We start from the raw sequence: 24,897 nt of genomic DNA on the forward strand, positions 1-24,897 counted from the left end.
GGGGAAGAGAACAGAATCCAAAAGGGAGCTACTGAGTTCATGAAGGAATGTGAGTCTATGTGGGGATCCGAGTCTCTGATCCAGCAGGGAGTGAATGAATGAACAGAGTTTATATACCAGGAGGCGTGATAGTGAACAGGTGAGCTGATCATCACAGCTGACTTTCATTCCAGCAATCAGCAGGGAGAGGGACAGGGAGAGACAGATACAGAGGAAGACAGACAGGTCAAAATAGACAGAAAAACAAGGAGGACGAAAGGACAGGGGCTGCAGCAGGGATCATAACTGATTTATTTTATAATCGTCTCAGTTTTGGTCTAAACCTCCCTCAGATGTCTCAGATGTTCTCCTTGTTAAATGAAGCTCACATGCACATCGGAGATGTTTGCAGGAATGTTCACAGCTTCATGCTGACTGGGAGTCCAGTGTGAAGAATGTCGGTCACATGGTGGCTTCACATGTAACGTCCAGGGCAGCACAGATCTGAGCTTCAGTCAGGAACATCTCAGACCTTCTGGTGCCGCCATGTTTCTCCTCATAGAAACCATCTAACCGGAACTTCCTGTAAAGTGTCATCTTCATGTTAAAAATGATTTCTCCATCAGCTGGTTAAAAACACTGACCAATCAGGAGGCTTCCAGGAGTCAGCCAATCAGACGAGAGGAGGCTTTTAGGGAGGGGTTCCTTAAAGACGCAGAACTCTGGAACCTTCTGGCTTCAAATGGAACATTTCTACACTAAACGCCGTAAATGACTGTTAGAGCTCAGAGAGGAGCTGAATAGATTCAAATCCTTCTAACTTTATTAACACGAGGCTCGATGGAAGGAAAGTCTCACTGAAGTTCTAAAAGTTTTATTTCATAATCACAGAACCATCATTTCATTCAGATTTATTTTACAAATATGATGAGAAAATAAACTGCAGCAACAAATTCAATAACAGTAACAGTAAAATAAGAACACATCAGTGAAGAGCTTTTAATGAACTCTGGGTGATTAATTCTATATCAGTGAGTGAATCTTCAGTTACCGATTAGTTCTTTAGAACTGACACACATCTTTTATCAGGATTAACGTGCTTTTACAGTGAAGGGAGAACTCTGCTTCCTGTTCAGTTGTCCTTTATGAAGACGTGTTGTTGATGGTGTTGCTGGTTTTCTGTCCTACACCTGAACAGACCAGGGCTGGAAGGTTCCGGGTCCAGCAGCAGGACACTGCAACACAAAAACACCGGCTTTAAAGAACTGAAGGAAACCAGGATGATGTCTTCTATCAAATATTACCAAGAATCAATGACTGGTCTTTGATTTTTACACATATCTAATAAAATGTTTGATGCCACCATTTTCTATTTACTTTGGATACGAAGGATAAAACTGAGGGTAAAAACGTTTCTATGAGTTTTAAACAGTTTAATGATCAAAGTCAGTCAAAGTTGTGACTCCAGAAACACAAAATAAAGAAGTCCTCAGCAGAAGTGGTTTTCTCTGATTTACAGGATGGTGTCATCTGCCAACTGTGGAATATTCAAACATCACAGAATGTTTTTATGAGTGACTGAGACGGAACAGATAGAAGATCAGTTCACTGCGATCACAGTTCCTACTTTATATTTGAAGCTCTCTGAATGATCTCAGCCAGCGTTAGCGCCACCTGCTGTTCATCTGTCCAGCTAATAAAACCAACAATCAGAGCCATAAAGAGCCCTAACCATCCAGGTGCAGGTTCTCCTACCAGTTTGGTGAACCAGTCGCTGCAGGCGTTGCGGATCCTCTCGGCCGAGGCGGGACTGTCCAGCCTGAAGGGACCGCTGAGGCCCGACTCGGACCGGGCGGCGCTGACGGCGTCTTTGATGGCGTAGAAAACGGACGCCGCCAGGAAGAGCGGAGGTTCACCTACAGCCTGATGAGGAGGACATGGGTCAGCGTTTATCTGCAGAACATTCTGATGCTGAACAGAGTCAGTACCTTGGAGGCGAACACGGCTTTATGGTTGGGGGCGTCACGCAGCAGCGACACTGTCAGCTGGGTCGGGATGTCGCCGAAGGCTGGGATCTTGTAGGAACCTGGACCCCGAGTGAGGAGGACGCCATGAGGAGAATAATGGAGCTCCTCCAGGGTGAAGAGACCCAAACCCTGCATGAAGCCTCCCTCCACCTACAGAGCCAGGAGCACAGGAAGCACTGACCTCAACAATAAAAGCATCAGATCTGATTTTTACTGGTGATTGGCTTGTTGATGAAATACAGAATGTTCCAGCTCTGGATAAGATCACCTAAACATAAACTGCATCCGCTCTCAGTGAATCAGAATGTGAGAAGATGTGAGCAGAAATGAGTGGACTCTGGTTTCCTCCATGCCGAGGATCATCAGAAATAAAGGAGGACTTAGACTTAGACTTAGACAGACTTTATTCATCCACAAGGGAATTTTTGTTGTTTTGCTCAGAACAGTAATCTTAAATAGACCAGAGAACAGCAATAGAATTATACAATAGTAGGATATAATAAAGAATAGACTAATTAGTAAAAAGTAAAAACAGAATACCGGTAGCTACTATCCATATAGAAAAATATGGAATATGTACACATTACAAAATAGAAGAATTAGGAATAATATTAGGAATTTACAATATGGAACAGGTAACTATAATGTAGTGCCAGTTTACACACGAGTATTGACATAAATGAGTGAGTTATCTATCTATCACAGAGTGGGGAGTTATTGTACAGCTGTATAGAGTATGGTATGAATGTGCACCTGTAGCGCTCACTGTGACAGCGCAGCTGGAAGAGTCTGTAGGACATACGAAGGACTGGAGAAACCAGAGAACCTGACTTTGGTTCCCCTGAGTTCCTGCTGTGGAGCCTGAATTTAATATAAAACCTGAACTGGTAGTTTGTAATCTGACTTCAAAGACTCTACTGTTAGAAGTAATCTGATTACTGTGAGGGAGTACAGATTACTGGTGATTCACTGACCTGTCCGATGTCAATGGCCGGGTTCAGACTGTTACCGACATCCATCACGATGGTGCTGCTCAGGTTCTGGAACAAAACAAAAACACTCAAAGCTCCAAATAAAACCAGAATCTATAGAGACACTAAACTAAGGCTGGTTTAATGTTTATGACTAAACTGTTGATCTTTATATCCTCAGCTCATAGAGGTTCAGGTTTTATTCTCATTTTTCAACAAATCAGGTACAAAGGAATCCAGAACTGCTCTCTCCATGTGGTTCTGGGGGGCTGTACACACATAAATGTGTGTATATATGTGTGTGTGTGTGTGTGTGTGTGCGTGTGTGCGTGTGTGCGTGTGTGCGTGTGTATTATGTTATATTATATTTATGTATTTATATGCTGTACTCAGGAATTACTGCATTATTTTGATTCAGTTTCAACTTCTGAAAGACTAATTTAAAGATGCCTTAATGACATTTAAAGAGACAACAAAAGATGTGATGGTGTCGTCAGTATAGAAGTATATAATGCACAGACTGTAACAGGATTTATGTGTAAAAACTGATCCTAGAGGGGAACTATTATTAATTAAAATTAATTTACCTGGAAACACCTGATTAAACCTGACATGTCAGTCTGTGTGGTGATGTAGCTGCATTACGCCCCCTAGTGTTGGATTTATGTCACTTTATAGTCATTTTTACCACTTTATTGTGTTTTATGTCTCTGTGTTGAATGAATTTGTTAAAGTATCTGTTTAATGAATTAATTGGTTGTTCAGCTTCAGTTTGTCAGACCTTGTGAGCTCCAGTCAGACAGTCGATCTCCACCTCGGAGCAGGCCACTCCGTAGCAGAAGTAGTTAAACACTCGGCCCGAGTTCGAATCAAAGTCGTAACCGAGATCTGGAGTCCTGATAAGAAACAGAAGCAGTAAAACTCTGTTCATCCATCAAACATTAACCGAAGCAGAGACTGAACTCACTTATAAAACCCGTTTGCACTGAGGTTGACTCTGTCGAAATACGCTGCTTTCACCTGCAACACACAGGAACACTCTGAGAACACATTCAGAACCTAAATAAATATGGGAAATGTTTGGAAGATTCTCACTGCTTTGACAAATCAAACTCAGTATTTTATTATTATTACCCATCAGTAAAAGTCACAGCTACTACTGCTGCATGGTTCTATCCTGATGTTCTTTACACGCTCACCCAGTCCTCCCATGATCCTTTGGGGTTCTTGGCCTTGTACGGTTCCAGGCGTTGGACCAGCATCTGGCAGGCGTTCAGCACCGCGGCGCCGTTCAGGTCGGAGGAGGCGGAGGCGGCGGTTGGGCTGGTGTTGGCCACTGTGTTGGTGCTGGTCTCTGAGATGTGGATCTTTGAACACGGGATCCCCAGAACCCGACTGGCAACCTGGAACACCCAAAAACGAAACTTTAAGGACATAAGGATCAACGCGTATGCAGACGATGCAGTATTTTACATCCCTGAACGGTTCTTTATCACTAAATACCTGACGCCTCATAAACCTGTCAGCTCTTTAAAGCAGGCCGTACAACTTCAATACTTAAGTATTTTAAGTATTTGTAGAGCTGCAGTTCCTCTAATGGCCACATGATGGTGCAGATGTCTAAAACTTGAAGTAACAAAGCTTCAAAGGACTGATGTAAAACTTTAAATCCAGTAAAAAGCTGACGGTTCCTGATGTCCTGTACCTGGACCATCTTGGTGTGGAGTCCTTGTCCCATTTCAGTTCCTCCGTGGGTCAGCAGAACTGAGCCGTCGGTGTAAATGTGAACCAGAGCACCAGCCTGAACACAAACCAGAACCCAGCATGAAGAACCCAACATGAAGAACCAAACATGAAGAACCCAACATGAAGAACCCAGCATGAAGAACCAAACATGAAGAATCCAACATGAAGAACCCAGCATGAAGAACCCTATTTGAAGAACCCAGCATGAAGAACCAAACATGAAGAACCCAACATGAAGAACCCAGCATGAAGAACCAAACATGGAGAACCAAACAGCTGCTTCGGCAGGAACCTTCAACAGTGTGGGTTAGAGTTAGAGCCCACCTGGTTGGGTTAGAGTTAGGAGGTTAAGGTTCTACAAGGGTTAGAACCCACCTGGTTGGGTTAGAGTTGGGAGGTTAAGGTTCCACAAGGGTTAGAACCCACCTGGTTGGTTTAGAGCAGGGGTCGGGAACCTTTTTGGCTGAGAGAGCCATGAAAGCCACATATTTTACAATAAATTTCCGTGAGAGCCATATAATATTTTTTTACCACTGAATACAACTAAATGCATGTATTTTAAAGTAAGACCAACAATTTCAAAGCATAACAAGAGAAGCACTCAGAGAGCGCAGCACTCCGCCAAGACTGTTCGTTCCTCAATTTGAGTATTCGGAAATCACGGCAACATAGAATCTAGCCATTTAATATAGATCGGCCCACAAACTAAATACTTTTTTTTTAAAAAAATGCGTGAGCACTGGCATGTTTTGTACATGCCTACGTTATGTACAAATACCGAACTGCGTGACCGAAATACGTAGTGGGTCGAGTGAATTGATGCGGGTAACTGACACAACGTTCACTTGTTGTCATGGTTACGGTACCGCCGTGCCGGCCGCTTTATTTCGCAATGGGAAATCCTTAACAAATCTGTGGATCCAGACTATAAGCTGCATCACTGCCAAAATTTAATAAGGTGGTCCTTGTGTCATTTCTGACCTTCCCTGAAAATTTCATCCTAATCCCTTAGTTTGAGTAATGTTGCACACGGACAGACAGATTGTCAGAGATATTACTCCGCCACATTCCCTGGCGGAGTAATATCTCTCTGAATTTATTCTTTTTAATAACGCTGTTATACTGAAACTAACCAAAAATAAATAAAATACTTCTCACCATTAATGCGACTTCTGGTGCTGCATGGTTTTGCTGATGCCTTTGTAGTCTGGTTGATACGCGGTGAAGTTAAGCTTCATGCAGGCGTGGAGGCTTCCATCCGTTAAACGTGATTGTACGTTGGTCTTAATGTTTTTTAGATGCGAGAACGACTGCTCACATGTTTACGTAGAGCCAAACATGGTCAAAACAGCAAGACTTTCCTCACGCAGTGTGTCACCGGCAGCATACCTGGTAATCACGCTGAACTGGGATAAATGGCTGACGTCTGTTGACTCATCCAAAGCGAGGGAAAAGTATGGCGCTGCATTTATGTCCTTCACTTGTGATTCCTCCACTTGATTTGCCATAATTATGCTACGATCGTGAACAGTTTTTGCTGACAGAGGCATGTCTTTTATTCGTTTGTTTATCTTGTCTTTAACCGAAAAGTCGTCAAAAGTTCATTGGACGCTTCAAGCATGAATGTTTCGGCATACTCGCCATCTGTGAATGGCTTTCCATTCCTCGCTGTAGCTAAAGCACCAGCAAAGCTAGCCGAATTCCAGTCACCTCGTCTGGTCCATACACGGAGTTGCTGCTGGCTAGCTTGTACTCTGCACAGTAGCTCTTGGCATGCCTTCTTCCTGCTGTCCCCCTGCTGGATATTTCCATGTAAATGTAGCATGGCGTGTGTCGAAGTACCACTTTATTTTTGACCGTTTCATCGATGAAATTTTATCATTGCATATTAGACACACCGCAGAGCCGGCTCTCTCCACAAAGGCGAATTCTTCTGTCCATTCCTGCTGAAATGTACGGTATTCCTCATCTTTTTTTCTTTTCGCCATCTTCTTCAGCAAAAGAGTTTGCCCAGCTAGCTGACTATTTGATAAAAGGAGGTAAGTTTACTTCTTGACCTCACAACGACCCGGGTAGGCTACCGCATTATCCAATAAAAATAGAGTTTTGGTGTCGCACCCGCCTGTACCCCGAAGGACAGCTGGGATTGGCTCCAGCCACCTGCAACTCTGAACAGGAGCCGTAAAAAATGGATGGATGGATTAAAATGCATGAGAATATTTTACATTTTAAACGTTATTTTTTACACAGTGATTTCTGTAATGTTTTACTTTAAAATGTCAGCAGAATTATTCATTACTTACCGTGTTAAGAAATGTCAGCTAATATTATCTGCGAGCCAGATGCAGTCATCAAAAGAGCCACATCTGGCTCGCGAGCCATGGGTTGCCGACCCTTGGTTTAGAGTAAGGAGGTTAAGGTTCAACAAGGGTTAGAACCTACCTGGTTGGGTTAGGATTAGGAGGTTAAGGTTCTACTATGGTTAGAACCCACCTGGTTGGGTTAGAGTTAGGAGGTTAAGGTTCTACTAGGGTTAGAACCCACCTGGTTGAGGAAGACGGCGGTGAAGCTGATGCCAAACTTGGTAGGAACCACAGCGAGGCCACGCTTGGTCCAGCGGTTCTGTCTGAGCAGAGAACAGAAGAAGAGTTAACCTTTCTGATCTTTTATCCTCTCAGGCTGTTCTAAAGGTTTATCTTCCTGCTGTCAGTTAAACATTTCTCCTCCAGGGTTAGGGTTACCTCTGATCACCCGTCTCACCTGTTTATGGCAGAAAATCTGTATTTCACCTGAAACCCTTCTAACTGCAGAGGTGGATCAGAACCTTCACCTGAGCAGGTGATGGGGTTAGACTGTGTGTTTGTACGTCGTTCCTGTCCTTGTTTGTCTGTTCTGTGTCCATCTGGGATCACTTTATTTCCCCCTGCAGCCTTTTTGCAGCTCTTTCTGGTTGTTTTGCATCTTTTTGTGTTCATTTTGCAGCTGTTTTGCATCTGGCACTGGTCCCTTTATGACTCTACTGTTCTGTTTGTGTTCGTTTTGTATATCTTGTTTGTTGCTGATGATTTTCTGTAAAGTTTGACTTTCTCTGCTGTTGTTTTTAGTGTTGTTGTTTTGCATCTAGTAGTCCTTTCTGTCTGTTTGTGTTTTAAATCTGTTTTTTATCTGATTTGTGTGTCCGTCTGGTTATTGTGAGTCTTTCATTGTTGTTGTTGCAGCTATCTGTTGTTTTGTGTTTCTTCTCAGTGATTTTACTTCAACCAGTGATCCTCATGTGTCCATTTCAGTGTCTCTTTGTGGTCATCTTACTGACTTTTATCAAGAAACGTTACCAGGAGCTCACCTGTAGAAAGTCACACAGAAGCTCACCTGTTGTACAGGTCGATGGCGGCTCGGCGCTGCTGGTATCCAGAGCGGGACAAACACTCGTCCCAGCAGCGGTCCAGGGTCAGGTGGTCCAGGACCTGGTTGTAGGGCGTCAGTTCGCCTTCCTTGTACAGGTTCAACCGACGCACCTGCAGGAGGACAGAGACATTAATTGGACGCTGCTGGTCTCAGGTGTCAGCAGGAGGACGGACACACTGATTGGACACTGCTGGTCTCAGGTGTCAGCAGGAGGACGGAGACACTGATTGGACGCTGCTGGTTTTTAACCCTCACTAACCTCGTCGGCTGAGCGGCCCAGACTCTGAGCCACATCAGTGATCCAGCTCTCGGCCACCATCATTCCCTGCGGCCCCCCGAAACCCCTGAAGGCGGTGTTGGACGGCAGGTTGGTCTGACACACGAAGCCACGGCCGCAGACGTTGGCCACGCTGTACGAGTTCTCCATGTGGAACAGAGCACGCTCCATGATCTTAGAGAGAACATGTGATGTCAGAACGACGTCAGGAGGAGGCGGCAGAGATCTGGGTGATACTCACCGACAGGGACAGGTCCTTGGAGTTTCCAGCATTACTGTAGTAGGACACGTCCAGAGCCACCACCTTCCCGCTGTCCAGGAACCCGACCTGCAGTGAGTATTAGGACACAACTCTGTAAAAGAGACAATCCACACTACCATGACCAGCCAGCAGGGGGTGTTCTCCCACCTTGTATTTCCCATAGAAGGGGTGTCGTCCTCCAGTGACCAACATGTCCTCGTCTCGGTCCAACATGCACCTGACCGGCCTCTTCAGCCTGGAACAAAGACAGTCTCACCATGTTCAGCGGTTTATCATTGGTCAATGATCAGGGACGTACCTGTTCGCTGCCACAGCAACCACAGTGGACAACAGGGTGGTCCGACTCTCCTTCCCGCCAAAACCACCGCCCATCCTCTTCACCCGGACCACCACCCGGTTAGCGGGGACACCCAGCGCCTTGGCCACCAGCGCCTGGAGGACCAGAGGTTACCAAAAAGAAAAATACAGGACCTGTGGTTAGGAGTACTTTTACCTGTTTACTGCAGTATTATTACGAGATATGTTACTTGTAGTTTGCAGTACTTGTCCCCGTGTTTTGCAGTACTTGTACCCATGTTTTGCAGTACTTGTGCCCGTGTTTTGCAGTACTTGCACCTGTGTTTTGCAGTACTTGTACCTGTGTGTTGCAGTACTTGTCCCCGTGTTTTGCAGTACTTGTACCCATGTTTTGCAGTACTTGTACCTGTGTTTTGCAGTACTTGTGCCCATGTTTTGCAGTACTTGTGCCCCTGTTTTGCAGTACTTGTACCTGTGTGTTGCAGTACTTTTACCCATGTTTTGTACCTGTGTTTTGCAGTACTTGTACCTGTGTTTTGTACCCGTGTTTTGCAGTACTTGTACCCATCTTTTGCAGTACTTGTACCTGTGTTTTGGAGGCCGACTGCGTGGACACGAACAGCTCCATCTCGCCGTCTTCTCCTTTGGGAACAGCCAGAGTGACGTTGGTCTCCAGGTAGAAATGTTCTTGACCTCCGATGTGAATCTCACCTGACAGCGATCAATAATTAATCATTAGTAATCAATACCTGAGGACCAATCAGAGGTCATCTTACCTTCCAGGATGTGGTCGGCCTGTTTAAACCCCACCTCCAGGTCTCCCTTCCGGATGGTTCTGATTGGCTGATAGAAGGACTGGGTGGCAATGGCCTCCTGTCAGTCAAAGAACAAACAGCGATCAGCTTGAATCTAACGCTCTGATTGGCCGACAGCAGCTCAGGTGAGTCTCACCTGGATGGTGATGACCGGCGGCAGCTCCTCGTACTCGATCCTGACGGCTTTGGCGGCTCTCTGAGCATGGAGCTGGGTGTCGGCCACCACGGCGCCGATGATGTGTCCCACACAGGTCACCTGGACAGAGGACGGACATGTGACCCACCTGAACCCCAAGGAGCCGCCTGATTGGTCGTATTCACAGAAACTTACCTGGCCGTCGGCGAACACAGTCTCATCGTATTCGATTGGTCCGGTGGCGTTACTGCCGGGAACGTCGGTGGCAAACAGGCAGCAAACGACGCCGGGAGAGTTCTCTGCTGCCGACGCATCGACCGACCTGCAACACGCAACACACCTGGTTAGACTGCACAGGTGAGGTGAGTTAGACTGCACAGGTGAGTTAGACTGTACGGGTGAGGTGAGTTAGACTGTACAGGTGTGTTTAGGTGTGTTCAGGTGTGTCCAGGTGTGTTCAGGTGTGTCCAGGTGTGTCCAGGTGTGTTCAGGTGTGTCGAGGTTTGTGTTAGACTGTACAGGTGTGTTAGACTGTGCAGGTGTGTTAGACTGCATAGGTGTTTCCAGGTGTGTTCAGGTGTGTTTAGGTGTGACCAGGTGTGTCCAGGTATCTTACAGGATCCGAGCGTGGGCCTTGGTGCTGGTGATGAGGGCCAGGTAGAGCTCGTTCTCGTACAGCGGCACGTCGTCACAGTAAACAGCCTCACCTGTGGCCTGCTTCATGGCCGACAGGTGCATTATGGGACGGCCCACCACGTCGTCCTGGCTCCACCCCTCTGGCACCGCCTACAGGAGGAGAGCAGTTACAAATCTGGACCTGATGTTTTTAGGTAGCTCTTTCTCATGGTGGAGTCATGTGACCTCCGGCTACCTGGTAGATCTGGACGCTGGTCGGCGTCTCCAGATGATGAACCTCTGTAGCTGTCAGACAGTCTGGGGACACGTCGTCCACGGCAACGCCCTGACAGGTGAGACGGAAACATTAAATAGACCCTAATGATAGAGAACCAGTGAACAGAACCAGAGAACAGAACCACAGAACCAATGAACAGAACTAGAGCACCAATGAACAGAACCAGAGAACCAGAGAATAGAACCAGAGAACCAATGAACAGAACCAGAGAACCCGTGAAAAGAACCAGAGAACCAATGAACAGAACCAGAGAACCCGTGAACAGAACCACAGAACCAGAGAACAGAACCAGAGAACCAATGAAGAGAACCAGAGAACCAATCAACAGAACCACAGAACCAGAGAACAGAACCATAGAACCAGAGAACAGAACCACAGCACCAGTGAACAGAACCAGAGTATCACTGAACAGAACCAGAGAACAGAACCAGAGAACCCGTGAACAGAACCATAGAACCAGAGAACAGAACCAGTGAACAGAACTAGTGAATAGAACCAGTGAACAGAACCACAAAACAGAACCACAGAACCAGTGAACAGACCCAGAGAACCAATGAACAGAACCAGAGAACAGAACCACAGAACCAATGAACAGAACCAGAGAACCAATGAACAGAACCAGAGAACCAGAGAATAGAAGCAGAGATCCAATGAACAGAACCAGAGAACCAGAGAACAGAACCAGAGAACCAATGAACAGAATCAGAGAACCCGTGAACAGAACGACAGAACCAGAGAACAGAACCACAGAACCAGTGAACAGAACCAGAGAACCAATGAAGAGAACCAGAGAACCAATCAACAGAACCACAGAACCAGAGAACAGAACCATAGAACCAGAGAACAGAACCACAGCACCAGTGAACAGAACCAGAGTATCACTGAACAGAACCAGAGAACAGAACCAGAGAACCCGTGAACAGAACCATAGAACCAGAGAACAGAACCAGTGAACAGAACTAGTGAATAGAACCAGTGAACAGAACCACAAAACAGAACCACAGAACCAGTGAACAGACCCAGAGAACCAATGAACAGAACCAGAGAACAGAACCACAGAACCAATGAACAGAACCAGAGAACCAATGAACAGAACCAGAGAACCAGAGAATAGAAGCAGAGATCCAATGAACAGAACCAGAGAACCAGAGAACAGAACCAGAGAACCAATGAACAGAATCAGAGAACCCGTGAACAGAACGACAGAACCAGAGAACAGAACCACAGAACCAGTGAACAGAACCAGAGAACCAATGAAGAGAACCAGAGAACCAGACAACCAATGACCAGAACCATAGAATCAAAGAACAGAACCAGAGAACAGAACCACAGAACCAGTGAACAGAACCAGAGTATCAGTGAACAGAACCAGAGAACAGAACCAGAGAACCCGTGAACAGAACCATAGAACCAGAGAACAGAACCAGTGAACAGAACTAGTGAATAGAACCAGTGAACAGAACCAGAGAACAGAACCAGAGAACCAGAGAACAGAACCTCAGAACCAGTAAACAGAACCAGAGAACCAATGAACAGAACCATAGAACCAGTGAACAAAACCAGAGAACCAGTGAACAGAACCAGAGAACAGAACCAGGGGAATAGTGAACAGAACCATAGAAACAGAGAACAGAACCACAGAACCAGTGAACAGAACTAGTGAATAGAACCAGAGAACAGAATTAGAGAACCAGTGAACAGAACAAGAGAACAGAACTAGTGAATAGAACCAGAGAACCAGTAAACAGAACCAGAGAACAGAACTAGTGAATAGAACCAGAGAACCAGTAAACAGAACCAGAGAACCAGTGAACAGAATTAGTGAATAGAACCAGTGAACAGAACCATACAACCAGTGAACAAAACTAGTGAATAGAACCAGTGAATAGAACCAGACAAACAATAAACAGAACTAGAGAACCAGTGAACAGAACCATACAACCAATGAACAGAACCATAGAACCAGTGAACAGAACCAGAGAACCAGTGAACAGAACTAGAAAAAAGAACCATAGAACCAGTGAACAGAACCAGAGAACCAGAAAACCAGTGAAGAGAACTAGAGAACCATGAACAGAACTAGAGAACCAGTGAACAGAACCAGAGAACCAGTGGACAGAACCAGAGAACAGAATCACAGAATCAGTGAACAGAACCAGAGAACCAATCAACAGAACCAGAGAACAGAACCACAGAACAAGTGAACAGAACCAGAGAACCAATGAACAGAAACCAGAGAATAGAACCACAGAACCAGAGAACCAATGAACAGAACCATAGAACCAGAGAACAGGACCAGAGAACCAGTGAACAGAACCATAGAACCAGAGAACAGAACCACAGAACCAGTGAACAGAACTAGTGAATAGAACCAGTGAACAGAACCAGAGAACATAACCAGAGAACCAGTGAACAGAACCATAGAACCAGAGAACAGAACCACAGAACCAGTGAACAGAACCAGAGAACAGAACCAGAGGGACAGTGAACAGAACCATAGAACCAGAGAACAGAACCACAGAACCAGTGAACAGAATTAGTGAATAGAACCAGAGAACAGAATCAGAGAACCAGTGAACAGAACCAGAGAACAGAACTAGTGAATAGAACCAGAGAACAGAACCGGAGAACCAGTGAACAGAACCATACAACAAGTGAACAGAACCAGAGAACCAGTGAACAGAACTAGGGAAAAGAACCATAGAACCAGTGAACAGAACCAGAGAACCAGTGAACAGAATTAGAGAACCAGTGAACAGAACTAGAGAACCAGTGAACAGAACCAGTGAACAGAACTAGCGAACCAGTGAACAGAACCAGAAAACCAGAGAACCAGTGGACAGAACTAGAGATCCAGTGGACAGAACCAGAGAACCAGTGAACAGAACCAGAGAACCAGAGAACAGAACTAGAGAACCAATGAATAGAACCAGAGGACCAGTGGACAGAACCAGAGAACCAGTGGACAGAACCAGAGAACCAGAGAATAGAACCAGAGAACCAGTGAACAGAACCAGAGAACCTGCAGTCGCAGCTTCTGCAGCACCGTCAGGTAGAACTTGTAGAACAGGCTGAGGCTCAGAGTCCGCCGGTACATCACCATGCCACCTGGCGCCGACGGGTCCAGGCTCATCTCCTCAGCCAATGAGGAGCAGGCATCCTGCAGAAGGTCCTCCCCCCACGGCCTGCAGGACACCGGACAGTTATTTCCTGCCTCCTGCCTTCCTCCAGTCCTCCCTGAAGACGTCTTACCTGGAGACGTCTTACCTTCCCAGCAGGCATCTGGCCGTCCTATTGGCCAGCACTGTGGTGGGTGCCATGCCGCCGTAGCTCAGCCTCAGGTCCTCCACCACACTCGTCCCCGCTGTGAAGGTGACGCTCATCGCCGCGGTGACGATGCTGATGTCATCCTCACGGCGTGGAGACTGTTTGAAGGCGGAGACGAACTGATTCTGAGGAGGAAAGACAGAGTCAGGAGGACACACCTGTGGTTACCAGGCAACAGGAAGCAGTTGCTGGGTGACAGACAGTGGTTGCTAGGTGACAGACAGTGGTTTCTAAGTGACAGAGAGTGGTTGCTGGGTGACAGTAAAGGGTTGCTAAGTGACAGACATTAGTTGCTGGGTGACAGACAGTGGTTGCTAGGTAATAGACAGTGGTTGCTAGGTGACAGACAGTGGTTGCTAGGTGACAGACAGTGGTTTCTAAGTGACAGACAGTGGTTGCTGGGTGACAGTACAGGGTTGCTAAGTGACAAACATTAGTTGCTGGGTGACAGACAGTGGTTGCTAGATAATAGACAGTGGTACCTAGATGACAGACAGTGGTTGCTAGGTGACCGACAGTGGTTGCTAGGAGACAGGCAGTGGTTGCTAGGTGACAGACAGTGGTTGCTAGGTGACAGACAGTGGTTTCTAAGTGACAGACAGTGGTTGCTGGGTGACAGTACAGGGTTGCTAAGTGACAAACATTAGTTGCTGGGTGACAGACAGTGGTTGCTAGGTAATAGACAGAGGTACCTAGATGACAGACAGTGGTTGCTAGGTGACCGACAGTGGTTGCTAGGAGACAGGCAGTGGTTGCTAGGTGACAGACAGTGTTTACTAGGTGACAGACAGTGGTTGCTAGGTAATAGACAGTGGTTGCTAGGTGACAGGCAGTGGTTGCTAGGTAATAGACAGTGATTGCAAGGTGACAGGCAGTGGTTGCTAGGTGACAGACAGTGGTTGCTAGGTGACACTGTACCTTCCTGCTGTATGGGATGTGGATGGAGATCAGGACTTCCTGCGGTCTCAGAATGGTTCTCCTGTAACCTGTGAAGAACCCATCATCCATCTGAACCTCCCGGCTACCGTCTGAAGGACAACATGGGTCACAGGTCACATAACTGTTTGCTGTACAGCTCATTTATTATGGGATGTAGGCCCTTTCAAAATAAAGACAGGGAGAGTTACCTTTGTCCATCAGTGTGAGTCTGCAGCCTGCTGCCATAAACACAGGGTTCAGGTCCGATATGGGGCTGGCAGTCATGATGTTCCCCCCAACGGCCTGAAGACACAACAACAGTATTATTACACAAACAAACAACACAATCACACTGATTACACAATACACAACACAACAACACTTCGATTACAGAAATAAACAACACAAAAACACTTATTACACAAATTAACAACACAACATTTAATACATAAACAAGACAACAACTTTATTACACAAACAACACAACAACACGTATAACACAAATAAACAACACAACCACAGTATTATTACACAAATAAACAACACAGCAACATTCATTACACAAATAAACCACAGAACAACACGTATAACACAAATAAACAACACAACCACAGTATTATTACACAAATAAACAACACAACACTTATTACACCAATAAACAGCACAACTACAGTATTATAACACAAATAAACAACACAACAACACTTCTATTACACAAATAAACAGCAGAACAAGAAGAAACAATAGAAAATGAAGTTGTTTTTAAACAGGTGAACAGTATTTCCTGGAGAACCTGAACTCTCCCAGGAACCTAAACTCCCAGGAACCCTAACCCTGGAGAACCAAGCCCTGGAGAACCTGAACTCTCCCAGGAACCTAAACTCTTCCAGAAACCCTAAACCTAACCCTGGAGAACCTAAACCCTCCCAGGAACCCTAACCCTGGCAAGCCTAAACTCTCCCAGGAACCCTAACCCTGGAGAACCTGAACTCTTCCAGGAACTCTAACCCTGGACAACCTAAACCCTCCCAAGAACCCTAACCCTGGAGAACCTACACCCTCCCAGGAACACTAACTCTGGAGAACCTAAACCCTCCCAAGAACCCTAACCCTGGAGAATATACACTCTCCCAGAAACCCTAAGCCTGGAGAACCTAAGGGAATCCTAAACCGATCCTCGGCACAGCAGCTCAGATGAAGCTTCAGATCTCAGCTAATCTCCTTTAATCCCAGAGTTCGATGCATCTGCTGAAACGTCGCCGCCCTGCTGGTCAACCTGCTCCATGGTACCTTCTGACCTGCTGGTCCACCTGCTCCATGGTACCTTCTGACCAGCTGGTCCACCTGCTCCATGGTACCTTCTGACCTGTAGACAGTAAACACCAACTCACCGCCACGTTTCGGATCTGCTGTCCGGCGAACCATCGCAGCTGTTCCAGGACGGCGAGGAAGACTTGGGTCTGATGAGGAGGAAGAGTGTCGGCCGCCTGCCTCAGTGTCGCCCCCATGAGGCTCAGAGTGCATGCTGCTCCGAACATGATTCCTGAGAACAAACACCAGAGGGTTCATTTCTAGCTGGTTAGCATCAACCAACTGGTTAGCATCAACCAACTAGCTTCAACCAACTGGTTAGCATCAACCGACTGGTTAGCATCAACCAACTGGTTACCATTGACCAACTAGCATCAACCAACTGGTTAGCATTGACCAACTAGCATCAACTAACTGGTTAGCATTGAACAACTAGCATCAACCAACTGATTAGCATCAACCAACTGGTTAGCATCAACCAACTAGCATCAACCAACTGGTTAGCATCAACCAACTGGTTAGCATCAACCAACTAGCATCAACCAACTGGTTAGCATCGACCAACTGGACAGCATTGACCAATTGGTTAGCATTGACCAACTGCTTAGCATCAACCAACTGGTTAGCATCAACCAACTGGATAGCACTGACCAGCTGGTCAGCATCAACCAACTGGTTAGCATCGACCAACTGGTTAGCATCAACCAACTGGATAGCATCAACCAATTGGTTAGCATCGACCAACTGGGTAGCATCAACCAACTGGTTAGCATTGAACAAGTGGTTGGCATTGACCCAGTTAAATGTTTCTAACTTCTAATGTCTTTATAGATATTTCTTCCTCAACATAATTTGATCGAATTAAATATTGAAAAACTGAAAACTGAAAGATTCTGTTTGTAAGATCTGGATGATGAACGATTTTAAAGGTTAATGTAGGGAGTGACCCGCACTAACTGGTTACCAGCAGTTAGTATTATCATTATGGGTTAGTTAGTGCTGGGATCAGTTAGGGTTAGGGTTAGTTGGGATTAGTTATGGTTAGTTGTACTTAGTGTTGGGATTAGTTAGGGTTAGTTGGGGTTAGGTAGTGTTAATTGGGGCTACTGTCACTAGTACTAGTTAGTGTTGGGATTAGTTAGGGTTAGTTTTAGTTAGTGTTGGGATTAGTTATGGTTAGTTGTATTTAGTATTGGGATTAGTTAGGGTTAGGTAGTGTTAGTTAGGGTTAGTTGGTGTCACCAGTACCAGTCGTACCCACCGTCTTCAGTATGAGTCACAGCGTTCAGTTCAGGGATGAAGGTCGGAGAAAGGATTACCGGATAAACCATGTTCTTAAACTTCATCTCAATACCTGCAGACAGAATGGATGAATGAATGAATGGATAAATGAATGAATGAGTGAGTGGATGAGTGAATGAATGAATGAATGAATGAATGAATGAATGAATGAATGAATGAATGAATGAATGAATGAATGAATGTGCAGGAGGCTGACTGACCCACTTCCGTGTTGCCCACCACCACTCGGGCGTTGGGGTGTTTCCATTTCAGACGCAGAAATTCATCCAAACTGGTCGGCTGAAACCACGTCAACCGGTTGCCATGGAAACACAGCGACTGTGACCTCTGAGCTTTGGACAGAGTCTAGGAAGGAGGAGAGAAGGAAGGAAGGAAGGAAGGATGGACACTGAATCTTCTATGTTTGACTGTTTACAGATAATGCTGCTGTGTATATATGTGAAGGATTCATGATCTCAGACCGTTGCGACGGAAACTGGCATGTGTTTACCATGAGCTCAGGGGGGAAGATAACTTCCTGCGTCGGGTCGAGGGGCATGAACTTGGCGGCGTTAAAAAGGGGCGGAGCTTCCTGCATGAAAACAACCACAGGTTTACAGGTGAGAACATTAAAGCTGCTGTAGAAACGACACTCAGACTTACATCATCAGAGAGCTTCTCAGCTGCACTCCCATTGGTCAGACAGCAGCCATTGTCCCGCCCTCTGCCTCTACAGCACGCCCCCTCCTGGAGGAAAAAATACCAACACATTTGAGACGGCAGGAACAGAGAGTCCACCACATCTTAGCTGAGGTTCCTGGTATCTGATCAGATTTTATTCTACAAACAGTCTCCTGCAATAAAACCCATATTCTGTAAAACACAAAAGCACAGAGCAGAGAGGGTCTTCTACAGCTGATGGTGGAACATCTACAGATGATGTGATGCAGACCAGACTAAATCTAATCCAGAATGAGTTCTCACCACAGTGAAGGTCTTGAACCCCTCCAGGATGGGTCGGTATCCGGTGCAGCGACACAGATTCCCTGAAGGTAAAGACAGATTAGTTGTGAGTCTGAACTGCAGCTTCTGAACCGATCAATAACCCAATAAACAATCAATCTACTGATCAGTACCCTGGAAGGCCTCCTCCACGTCGGCCATCCTGGGTCTGGGCTGGTTCCTCAGCAGAGCGTACATGGACATGACGATTCCTGGAGTACAGAATCCACACTGAGAGCCGTGAGACTGGGCGATTCGCTCCTGGAACCACAACAAGGACCCTGATTGGTTGGTGAAGGAGTTCAAGTTCAATGACATAACAACTAAATAAAGTCAACTAGACTGGGTTTTAGTTTTATACTGGCTCTGGACTGGGTGTAGGCCAGTTTTGACCTGGTTTTGGATATAGCTTAATACAGATTTCTGACTGGGTTTTGGACTGGATTCGGACAGAGTTTTATACAGGTTTTAAACTGGTTCTGGACTGGGTTTACCTCTGGTTTCTGACTGAGTTTTGGGCTTTTTCTAACATCATTGGCAGTTTTGGGTAGTGAGGTCTTTATTCTGCTTCTTCTGCCCCCTGGTGGCCACCGGGATGAACACCAGTCAGAGATGAAACCATCACTGTGTTCAGAAAGAGCTGAAAATGATTTATTTTTAAATAACTGGATCAAACCTGAACAGGGTGGAGCTTTCTGGCCACGTTGCCAATTCCCTCCACCGTTGTCACGGCAACCAGGTGTAGTGAGCAGATGGGGGCGAGGCAGGCATTAACGGAGAAATGACTGGACGGAGTTAAAGATCTCAGAGGGTTCAGTTAGTTCACTGAAACACACACCCAACACACAGACACACACACGTAAACACACACCTAATACACACACAGCTAAAACACACCTAATACACACACAGCTAAAACACACACCTGTAAACCCACAGTGAGGATACAGCAGCTTCTGGGTGTCTGGTTGGTATCTGGACAACATGACAGTACACGCTCCACATCCACCTTCAGCACAACCCAGCTTGGTTCCTGTTAAACCCACTGCACACACACACACACACACACACACACACACACACACACACACACACACACACACACACACACACACACACACACACACACACACACACACACACACACACACACGCACACAGAGCGTTAATGAACAGCAGTGATAATCCTGAACCTTCTGTTAATCAGTGTGAAGCTGAAGAAGTTCTTCTCCGGTCCTGGAGGTTTGAACTACCTTTGAGGATGTTCTGGATCTGTCTAGAGTCCGTTATCTGGTACTACTGAATCCATCAGAGGAAATCCCAACCTTCTCTATAAATGTTTTCACCTACAGGAGGTTTTCTACTTTTAGTGCTTTTCAACAATTAATTAAGGTCAGTTTAGTTCGACTTTTTCTACCAGACTTTAAAAGAAAAAAACTCTTTTATGTCAAAGTGAAAATTGGTTTCTTCTAAGTAAAGTCATTAATGAAGATCTAAAATCTAAAAACTCTGATTTCATAAATATTCTCCTCCTTTAAAGACTCTGATGGAACTGAGCTGGTCCAGAAGTCCTTCATGGATGATCTGAGGTCAATGATTGGAGGATAAAGACTCCTGGATCTGAAGGTCCAGTCTCTGGTGGATCAGAACTTCTGGATAGAACGACACCATGAAGACTGAAGAACCAAGAAACTCTGAGAAAAGATTGTTGAAAAGCATCAGTCAGGACGATACAAGAACATTTAAAGTTCCTGAAGATCTCCTGGAGTCCCATTAAATCCATCATGAAGAAAAGGAAGGAAGATGGAAGATGAAGAGGCCACCAAGACCCCTATGACTCCTCTGAAGGAGAAAGAGACTACAGAGGGAGGCCACCAAGACTCCTATGACTCCTCTGAAGGAGAAAGAGACTAGAGAGGGAGGCCACCAAGACTCCTATGACTCCTCTGAAGGAGTTCCAGCTTCAGACTGTTCATCCAACAACTGTTGTCTGTTCTTCACCAGTCAAAGCTTTATGGAGACAAAGAGAAAGACTCCGATGGAAAAAGCTCCAATTAAATCTGGACTAGAGTTCACCAGAAGACATGTGGAGACTCTGAAGACACCTGGAATAAGGTTGTTTGGTCTGAGGAGACCAGGATGGAGCTTTATGTCCATCAGACTAGATGATATGTTTGATGGACACCAAACACTGAACAACATCACAAACACACCATCCCCACTGTGAAGCACGGTGGAGGCAGCATCAATCCTACTAAGGACTAGAAAAGTTCTGTTGACTCAGAATCCCTGAGGAACCTGACAGAGTTCAATGTTCAGACTAATGGAGACCAACACGAAGGTTCTTCTGCTAGATACTGATGGAAGGAGGTGAACATGAAGGTTCTTCCACTAGATACTGATGGAAGGAGGAGAAATGAAGATTCTTCTACTAGATACTGATGGAAGGAGGAGGACATGAAGATTCTTCTACTAGATACTGATGGAAGGAGGAGAAAATTAAGGTTCTACTAGATACTGATGGAAGGAGGAGAACATGAAGGTTCTTCCACTAGATACTGATGGAAGGAGGAGAAATGAAGGTTCTTCCACTAGATACTGATGGAAGGAGGAGAACATGAAGGTTCTTCTACTAGATACTGATGGAAGGAGGAGAACATGAAGGTTCTTCCACTAGATACAGATGGAAGGAGGAGAAAATGAAGGTTCTTCCACTAGATACTGATGGAAGGAGGAGAACATGAAATGTTTTTTAAATTAGAATATTTCCTAGTAGAACAAAACGTTTTACTGGAACTCTATGAGTCTTTATGTTCTCTTTATGGAGGTTCCTGAACCCTGGAAACAGCTGACTTCCTGCTGTCCAATCAGAGCTGGACTTTGTTCTGAATCACTGACCTCACAGTGAATCAGTGATGGTTCAGCAGAAAGAGGAGGTTCTTCCTATTTCTGCTCTGATTCCATCTGAATGAAGCTGGAAACTGACTGAAGTACGTTGGTGGAGCAGATTTAGACCAATCAGAAACCAGCAGAGAGCATGTTGGGAAACTGACTGAAGAACGTCAGTAGAACATCAGTAGAATGTCAGTAGAACATATTCTAACCAATCATAAACCAGAGAGCATGCTGGTAACGGAACATCAGTAGAACGTTAGTAGAACGTCAGTAGAACGTTCGTAGAACATATTCTAACAATCAGAAACCAGAGAGCATGCTGGTAACTGAATGTCAGTAGAACGTCAGTAGAACATATTCTAACCAATCATAAACCAGAGAGCATGCTGGTAACGGAATGTCGGTAGAACGTTAGTAGAACGTCAGTAGAACATATTCTAACAATCATAAACCAGAGAGCATCCTAGTAACTGAACGTCAGTAGAACGTCAGTAGAACATATTCTAACCAATCATAAACCAGAGAGCATGCTGGTAACTGAACGTCAGTAGAATGTTAGTAGAACGTCAGTAGAACGTCAGTAGAACATATTCTAACCAATCATAAACCAGAGAGCAAGCTGGTAACTGAACGTCAGCAGAACGTTAGTAGAACGTCAGTAGAACATATTCTAACCAACCATAAACCAGAGAGCATGCTGGTAACTGAACGTCAGTAGAACGTTCGTAGAACATATTCTAACCAATCATAAACCAGAGAGCATGCTGGTAACTGAACGTCAGTAGAACGTTCGTAGAACATATTCTAACCAATCAGAAACCAGAGAGCATGCTGGTAACTGAATGTCAGTAGAACGTCAGTAGAACATATTCTAACCAATCATAAACCAGAGAGCATGCTGGTAACTGAACGTCAGTAGAACGTTAGTAGAACATCGGTAGAACGTCAGCAGAATATATTCTGACCAATCCTAAACCAGAGAGCATGCTGGTAACTGAACATCAGTAGAACGTTAGTAGAACGTCAGTAGAACGTCAGTAGAACATATTCTAACAATCATAAACCAGAGAGCAAGCTGGTAACTGAACGTCAGCAGAACGTTAGTAGAACGTCAGTAGAACATATTCTAACCAACCATAAACCAGAGAGCATGCTGGTAACTGAATGTCAGTAGAACGTTCGTAGAATATATTCTAACCAATCAGAAACCAGAGAGCATGCTGGTAACTGAATGTCAGTAGAACGTCAGTAGAACATATTCTAACCAATCATAAACCAGAGAGCATGCTGGTAACTGAACGTCAGTAGAACATTAGTAGAACATCAGTAGAGCATATTCTAACAATCATAAACCAGAGAGCATGCTGGTAACTGAACGTCAGTAGAACGTCAGTAGAACATATTCTAACCAATCAGAAACCAGAGAGCATGCTGGTAACTGAACATCAGTAGAACGTCAGTAGAACATATTCTAACCAATCATAAACCAGAAAGCATGCTGGTAACTGAACCTCAGTAGAACGTTAGTAGAACGTCAGTAGAAGGTCAGTAGAACATATTCTAACCAATCATAAACCAGAAAGCATGCTAGTAACTGAACGTCAGTAGAACGTTAGTAGAACGTCAGTAGAAGGTCAGTAGAACATATTCTAACCAATCAGAAACCAGAGAGCATGCTGGTAACTGAACATCAGTAGAACGTCAGTAGAACATATTCTAACCAATCATAAACCAGAGAGCATGCTGGTAACTGAACGTCAGTAGAACATTAGTAGAACATCAGTAGAGCATATTCTAACAATCATAAACCAGAGAGCATGCTGGTAACTGAACGTCAGTAGAACGTCAGTAGAACATATTCTAACCAATCATAAACCAGAAAGCATGCTGGTAACTGAACCTCAGTAGAACGTTAGTAGAACGTCAGTAGAAGGTCAGTAGAACATATTCTAACCAATCATAAACCAGAAAGCATGCTGGTAACTGAACGTCAGTAGAACGTTAGTAGAACGTCAGTAGAAGGTCAGTAGAACATATTCTAATCAATCAGAAACCAGAGAGCATGCTGGTAACTGAACATCAGTAGAACGTCAGTAGAAGGTATTCTAACCAATCAGAAACCAGCCTCTGCTGCATGCTGGGAGCTGATAAGTGGAGGACAGAGTCCAGCTGTTGCCGTTCTCACTGAGGAACTTTGTTCTCATTAAATCTAAACGTACGTTTTCTCCGCAGGAATGTCAGCAGGTTCATCTCTGGATCTGGGTTCTTCTCCACCACCTGCACACAAACATTCAACAGGTCAGAGCTGATCTGAAGTCAGAAATCAAAGCAGATTAACTGGAAGAAGTTTAAAGACATCCGGTCATTAAAACAGAAATAAACCTTCAGAAAAGACTCAGATCCGCTTTAATCCATTAGAGATAAACATTCATTTTCTGGTCAATAATTCACCGTCAAGCTCCTCTGCAGCCCTCGTGATCCACATTTCACACTTTAGACTAAAACTGGAGCCTTAAGGCTGAAAGAACCTGGAGTACTACAAATAATACTACAAATAATACCACAAATACTACAATAAATACTACCATAAATACTATAGAAAACAGTTTTAATCTGATTTATTCACTTTAAACACCAAACTGGAGCCTTAAGGCTGAAAGAACCTGGAGTACTACAAATAATACCACAAATACTACCACAAATACTACAATAAATACTACAAATAATACTACAAACACTGCAAATACTACTGCAGAAATCAGCTGATCTGATTTAAATCTGCTGGTTTCAATGAATTCATCTTAAAAAATTAATTCCTGCAGATTAAAACAGGAAAAGTTTTAGATCCACATGATTAAACACACATTACTAATAACTGATCAATAATCAATAATCTCCTGATTAAACACAGATTACTAACAACTGACCAATAATCAATAACCTGATTAATCATTAATAACTGATCAATAAGCAATATTCTCCTGATTAAACACACATTACTAATAACTGATCAATGATCAATAACCTGATTTATCATTACTAATAACTGATCAATGATCAATAATCTGATTAAACATTAAATTCTCTCCACATTCATTCCTCCGCTTCTTTCAGCTCCTTTAAACCAAACCAGATTTATTTTTTTTACCTTCTTTCCGTTAACGAAGAAGACCAGCTGGTCCGGTTCGGTCCCGGACCGGCTCTGGATGTCGGTCATGTTCGGCTCCGTGTGGCTACTGAGCCGAGTGGCTCCGCTGCGGGACTGACAGTCCGGTGGGCGGGGTTTCCTCCCGGTAATGATCAACCAATCAGGAGATGATTGGACAGTCAGCTGA

General features: G+C 44.8%; 1 protein-coding gene across 1 annotated transcript; it reads right to left on the reverse strand.

Moving 5' to 3' along the window:
- Positions 1 to 837: 837 nt before the first annotated feature.
- Positions 838 to 24,839, reverse strand: xdh (xanthine dehydrogenase). The gene is made up of 35 exons (XM_023297184.3): positions 24,711 to 24,839; positions 23,782 to 23,839; positions 19,616 to 19,712; positions 19,344 to 19,452; positions 18,802 to 18,928; positions 18,650 to 18,711; positions 18,329 to 18,412; positions 18,177 to 18,257; positions 17,887 to 18,031; positions 17,646 to 17,738; positions 16,465 to 16,616; positions 15,283 to 15,376; positions 15,074 to 15,183; positions 14,096 to 14,280; positions 13,851 to 14,013; positions 10,787 to 10,876; positions 10,532 to 10,701; positions 10,111 to 10,237; positions 9,916 to 10,035; positions 9,741 to 9,837; positions 9,551 to 9,675; positions 8,966 to 9,099; positions 8,815 to 8,902; positions 8,647 to 8,733; positions 8,388 to 8,579; positions 8,093 to 8,238; positions 7,268 to 7,349; positions 4,683 to 4,778; positions 4,177 to 4,380; positions 3,945 to 3,997; positions 3,759 to 3,873; positions 2,981 to 3,046; positions 1,968 to 2,156; positions 1,735 to 1,902; positions 838 to 1,214 (listed from the first exon to the last, which is right to left on the reverse strand). The coding sequence occupies exons 1-35, from the start codon at positions 24,777 to 24,779 to the stop codon at positions 1,164 to 1,166; spliced, it is 4,029 nt and encodes a 1,342-aa protein (XP_023152952.1). The 5' UTR covers positions 24,780 to 24,839; the 3' UTR covers positions 838 to 1,163.
- Positions 24,840 to 24,897: the final 58 nt, after the last annotated feature.

The sequence above is a fragment of the Amphiprion ocellaris genome, chromosome 24, assembly GCF_022539595.1.
Source record: "Amphiprion ocellaris isolate individual 3 ecotype Okinawa chromosome 24, ASM2253959v1, whole genome shotgun sequence".
Lineage (NCBI taxonomy): Eukaryota > Metazoa > Chordata > Actinopteri > Pomacentridae > Amphiprion > Amphiprion ocellaris.